At 35.3% G+C, this 5,906-nt stretch overlaps 1 protein-coding gene across 4 annotated transcripts in view; it reads left to right on the top strand.

The window, feature by feature from the left end:
• LOC106877209 (5-aminolevulinate synthase, non-specific, mitochondrial) overlaps window positions 1–5,906 on the top strand; it is a 112,360-nt gene that overhangs the window by 93,060 nt on the left and 13,394 nt on the right. For all 4 annotated transcript variants that reach the window (XM_014926060.2, XM_014926061.2, XM_014926059.2 and 1 more), the window contains 3 exons: window positions 655–897; window positions 2,257–2,479; window positions 4,303–4,487. In XM_014926060.2, the coding sequence (XP_014781546.1) occupies window positions 655–897; window positions 2,257–2,479; window positions 4,303–4,487 (651 nt within the window). The remainder of the gene's footprint in view (window positions 1–654; window positions 898–2,256; window positions 2,480–4,302; window positions 4,488–5,906) is intronic.

Here is a 5,906-nt window from a genome sequence, read left to right on the forward strand (position 1 = left end):
GTAAAAGATTTTTTATTCCAACATGCACACACCACACACACACACATTCAAGCCTGTATTTGTTATGGTTTATGTGTGTAAAATACAATATGCTCTATTTATCATTGCATGGAAATACATGGAGTCTATTTCTTTATTGCCCACAAGGGGCTAAACATAGAGGGGACAAACAAGGGCAGACAAAGGGATTAAGTCGATTACATCAACCCCAATGCATAACAGGTACTTAATTTATCGACCCTGAAAGGATGAAAGGCAAAGTCGACCTCAGCGGAATTTGAACTCAGAACGTAACGGCAGACGAAATACTGCTAAGCATTTCGCCCAGCAGGGTAATGTTTCTGCCAGCTCACCGCCTTCATGGAGTCTATTGTTTAAAGGAATATATACACAGCACACATACACATCATTAAATTCACACTTACATACAAGTCTCTGACTGGACACAAATGCATCTCTTTTACTTCCCTTGGTAATTACTGGTATCTATGCAGTAACCTCTATGAAAACCTTGTATAAATTACTACTACTTCCACTACCACCACCATCACCTCCACACATATACACATACACATAAATTCTCATAATTTTATTGTAAATTTGTTTGATATAATGAATTTCTTTTCATTCATTATTGTTGCTTTTGATTTTCAGTTTCTTCTGAGAAAAGTGCTATTGCAGAGCCACCTAAAGCTGGAACCTTGCAGTATTCAAATGCTTCAGTCCTTAGGAAGGATGCACTTTCTAATTCTGGACTGATTAACAAGACTGTGTTAAGCCCTCCAATGTTATCTGCTGCACCTCTTCAACCAGTGAGTAAGTTCTGTCTTAGTACAGTAGCTGGAGTGAAAATCCAAGAAAGGGATCAACCTAATGGAAATGATGGATCATCACTTGGTAAGAATTACATATTTTCATTAAAAAATTTTGTATTGGAATTCTAGAACTACAAGCATTTGGATACCTTATTACTATGTGTCTGTTTCTTTGATTGATAACATCAACACATTGTAATGTGTCCATAGCTGAGAGGTTTAACTGTCAATGATTCAATTTGTTTTCTCATAGATAGGTACCAAAGACTAACACAGCTCTCTCTCTCTCTCTCTCTCTCTCTCTCTCTCTCTCTCTCTCGTAATGTGTTCATATCTGATAGGTTTGACTGTCAATGACTCTGTTTAGTCATAGATAAGTACAAAAGAGAGTACTACAGCGAGATCTCTCTCATAAGCAATTGAAGCATTGTAATATTGTCAAATGTTTAATTCATTTTCAGTTCTTAGGGGGACTTCTGTAGATATAACATAGAGAGGGGCAACTCCTGGAAACAGATAGAAATACACTGATAGTTTATTGTTCTGTTGTTTTAACGCTCTCTCACTTTACTGAATTTTAAACTTCATTCTTAATGGGTTAATAAAATATATATTCGTGTTACTGATTATCAGCAGTTGGGTAAAAACTGCTGAACTGGTGGAATGATTTGATCTGGCAGTCAGGTACATTGCAGCTTTTCTCTCAAATAGAACAAGTCAATGCAAGAGCTTCTTTACTGAAGCAATGAGGTATCTATGTCAGTGTGTTAATGAAGGTATTTGCCCCTTTTATTTTCTGTGGATGTGAGGCAGATGGTCTCATAGCTTTCCTAATAAATAAGGATGATGTTAATCCTGTTAATGTTCAATTGTTTAGCTATTATAATAGACAATTTGGACAATGGGGATGCTCTACATCGTAGATTTCTTCAATTATTTGACAAGGGAGATATAGCAATAGTGTTAAGAAGAGAAATAGAAGTTACTTTAAATGAGTTTTGTTTACAGATTGTAACTTGGGGAGAAAGGCAATTGCAGTAGCAGTAAGAGAGCAAGAGAGAGAAAGGCTGAACAAGCTTGAAAAGTAGCAGATTAGTGTTTGAATATTATTACTAAGAAAAGGCTTGCAGTCAGTACAAGATGTGGGAGTTAGTGGGGCATTGATATTCTTGACCCCATGCTGGTGGCACGTAAAAAGCACTACCCGAATGTGATCGATGCCAAGCCTGGCTCCTGTGACAGTGGCATGTAAAACGCACCCACTACACTCTTGGAGTGGTTGGTGTTAGGAAGGGCATCCAGCTGTAGAAACATTTCCAAATCAGACTGGAGCCTGGTGCAGCTGCTGGTTCTCCAGACCTCAGTCAAACCGTCCAACCCATCCCAGCATGGAAAATGAACGTTAAACGATGATGATGAAATCCTTATTTGTTACTTTCAGGAAAATCTCAATTTTTTGATTATGAGAAGTTTTTTGAGCAGCAAATTGAGAAGAAGAAACAAAACCACTCCTATCGAGTTTTTAAAAAGGTCTTAAGAAAAGGAGAAGATTTTCCATTTGCTGAAGAACATCATGATCTGAAGCAGAAGAAGGATATCACAGTATGGTGTAGTAATGATTATGTTGGAATGAGCTGGCACCCTGTTGTAAAGAAAGCAGTTCGGTCAGTATACGTTGAATATTAACTTTCTAAATGTTGGTTAAATTAATTTTCTTTCTTTTTTTTTTTTCCTTTTTAATTATTTGACAGCTTAGTAGTCTACATCAATATATTGACATTACACAAAAACGAAACAAAAACATTAAATTACTAACAGTGTCACACATTGAAGTTGCTTTAAAAATATCAATTATTCTATCTTAGAATTAAGTGAGTGGAACTGTGGTGGGGGTGCATGTGCACTGCAGTGGCAGCTGGCTGGCTTGATAAAAAGTTGATCTACTGTACAACAGGTTAGGTTAAAACTTTATCCTATTAGTGGTGTTGTGCTTTATTTTTGACCAAGGTACCTAACTTTCAAATGACTTTATCCATGTCACTATCAGTTAGTGCCATAGGCAGCTACATGAAGAAAAAGTCTGGAATTTAACACATATACATATTAATGTGTGTATGTGATTCTTAGAAGCTAACTACCACTGATAGGTTTTTCATAGTATTTATACCATTTTATTTACGTCCTGGATTAGATTGATCTAGAAATGTAGAAGAAACCTTTTTTTATGCTAATAAAATGTGGTTTGCTTGAAGCATTGTATATGATATGTGACACTGAAAGAGTTAGAAGGCCAAACAATGCAAAACGGACTGTTATTGTTGGTCTTTTATGTGTCCAGTATTTCGGGACCTAAAAGTCCCTTCATCAGGGTTTAAGGTTTATGTTATTTTTTTATCACCTAGATTCTGTTTTTGACCCTACCTATTTCTTCATGAAAACTTGACATGTACCTGTGCCTTTGCTTGGTGGACTGAATTTTGTAGATCATTATATTTTGACCAAAGACATAATATATTATTTGTGGTTGAGTTTGGAACATGTGATCAGCTTCTCCACTCAATCCTTACCAATTTATCTTATTAAGGTATATGAAAAAATTGTTTATGAAATGCAATAAATATTTTTTTTTATATTTAATCTAATTCAATTACTTCATTGTACCCATGACTGCTTCAGCAAGCTGTTATTCGATATCATAAACATATTGGGAGTTGAACCCAGCAATATAGAGTAATAAAACACCTGTTTACAGATAAGAGCTATACCTCTTGATGAGATTTATCAAAAGCTAGCTGGATTAAGCTAGCAAGAATTATGACACATCACAACACAGCTCAGCAAAGAGAAATGAGATATAAATTTCCAATCTTTTGGTTAGTATTTCAACATTCCTAATGAGTCACCCGTCTGCAGTTGTTGCTCAGCGTAGAAGTCAGTATGTGTTTCACTACACAGCAATCATTATTAACTTTGTTGATAGCACAACTTTATCTTAAACCCTGTATATAACCAGTCAGAAAGTTACCAACAATTTCACATCTACTGTTGGCAATATTGGTGACTCTTCAGACATGCTGGCCAGAAGTTGTATACTTTCAGCCTGCATGTCTAAAAAATCATCAATATTACCAAGTGCAAAAGTCGCTAACTTTCTGACCAGCTATATGCAATGGTCAGGAATATATTGCTCATCAATATAAATGTGTGCGTGTGTGAGATTTTGTGTTTGTTTCCCACCACCATCACTTTTGATTAACAACCAGTGTTGGTTTCTTTCCCCTTGTTACTTAGAGATTTGGCAAAAAAAAACAGTAGAATAAGTACTGGGGTTGATTTGTTCAACCAAAGCCTGTCATAGCTACACTCCATTGACTGAAAAAAATAAAAGATAAAATGTGTGTGCACATATATGTAATGTTACTACTTACTAACTACTGTCAAAGGTGCTCTGATGATTTCATTTTGTATCTAATTTTGTATCTTTCAGAGAAGCTTTGGAAAAACATGGTGCTGGAGCAGGTGGTACTCGTAATATCTCTGGTAATTCTCCATTGCATGAGTTACTAGAGAAAGAGATTGCTTCTCTCCATAATAAAGAAGCTGCCTTACTGTTTACATCCTGTTATGTAGCAAATGACTCAACACTTTGTACCTTAGGCAAGCATTTACCAGGTAAGTTTGTGACACCTTTTTTTTTGTATACTTTACTGTAATTTCTTGTATAGTAAATAAATTAGAGGTAGTCAATGTAGATTGAAAATTAAACCTTTTCTGAATATTCATACTCAGTTTTCATAACCTTAAACAGATGAGATACATCTATCTATAGGGAGGGTACTGGTCTATCACAAGTAACTTTTCTTATGCAACACATTTAATTCAGTACTGAAAGCCAGCAAAATAGTAAACTCCATTGGACTACTGCCAACACTTGTGAATTATACCATCCTGTGGTACTCATTTAGGACACTGTTGATTTAGATGTGATCTTAATGTATTTGCCATGGACACAACACAGTACTGGTGACACAATCTCAAAGTGTTATGCCATTGGTTAGTTTTCTAGTTTCCTATTGACTTGGCTAACTTTTTATAGAAACTCAAATGAATAAAACACAATATCCAAAGATATGGTTTTTGAGGTTGTGTATACTTTCTAAATTAATGTTGAAATTGTAAAATTATCATCATCATGACCATCACAAATTTCATATGACCATCTTTGCATCTTATCCTGTAAGCAAGTATCTAACAATCAAAATTATGTGTTCCTGCAAAGAAACTGCTGTTCTTATTCAAATAGCGATAGATCTCACTATCTCTATATTCTAGAAGTTTGGGATAAATTGCAGCATATATTGCCTGTCATGCAGGGTATGTTTCAGGTGCAGGTGATGTTGATGTTAGACCAAACTCTGTACTTTTTCCACTCAATCAATGTCTTAAAAATTATTCTTGGAAAAGTTTTATGTTTATTTGATGCCAAGAAATGAGTAAATGCCTTTGTATTATAAAAAATTTCAAAAATGCAAGTGGCAGTTTTAATTAGAAATTACTTCACTTGCATTTGACAAAGGCAGGTGCAATATTTACACGTTATTTTAGTTATCAATAGTTGCGATAATATATATTAGGTATGGTCAAGGTGCAAGCATGGCTGTGTGCTAAGGTTTGCTTCCTCATCACATAGTCCTGGGTTGAGTCCCACTGCATGGCACCTTAGGCAAGTGACATCTACTATAGCTCCAGACCAACCAAATTCTTGTTGGTGGATTTGATAGACAGAAGCTGAAAGAAGCCTGTCGTGTGTGTGCTTATATCTTCTTGTCTTGACATTGCATGAGAGATGTAAATAGTTATCTTTGTCATACAAGAAGTATCATTCATTTTCATTATTCTGCCGGAACATGCCCGGCTATGGAAAAATATATTACTTTGCTTGGAATCAGGTGAGGATTGGTGACTGGAAATGATATCTAGCCATAAAAATTCTGCCTTAATAAACACCATCTAACCCATGCAAACATGAAAGAATGGATGTTAAGATGATGGTAATGTTTATATATATATATATATATATATATATATATA

Source organism: Octopus bimaculoides, chromosome 6 (genome assembly GCF_001194135.2).
Source record: "Octopus bimaculoides isolate UCB-OBI-ISO-001 chromosome 6, ASM119413v2, whole genome shotgun sequence".
Classification (NCBI taxonomy): domain Eukaryota; kingdom Metazoa; phylum Mollusca; class Cephalopoda; order Octopoda; family Octopodidae; genus Octopus; species Octopus bimaculoides.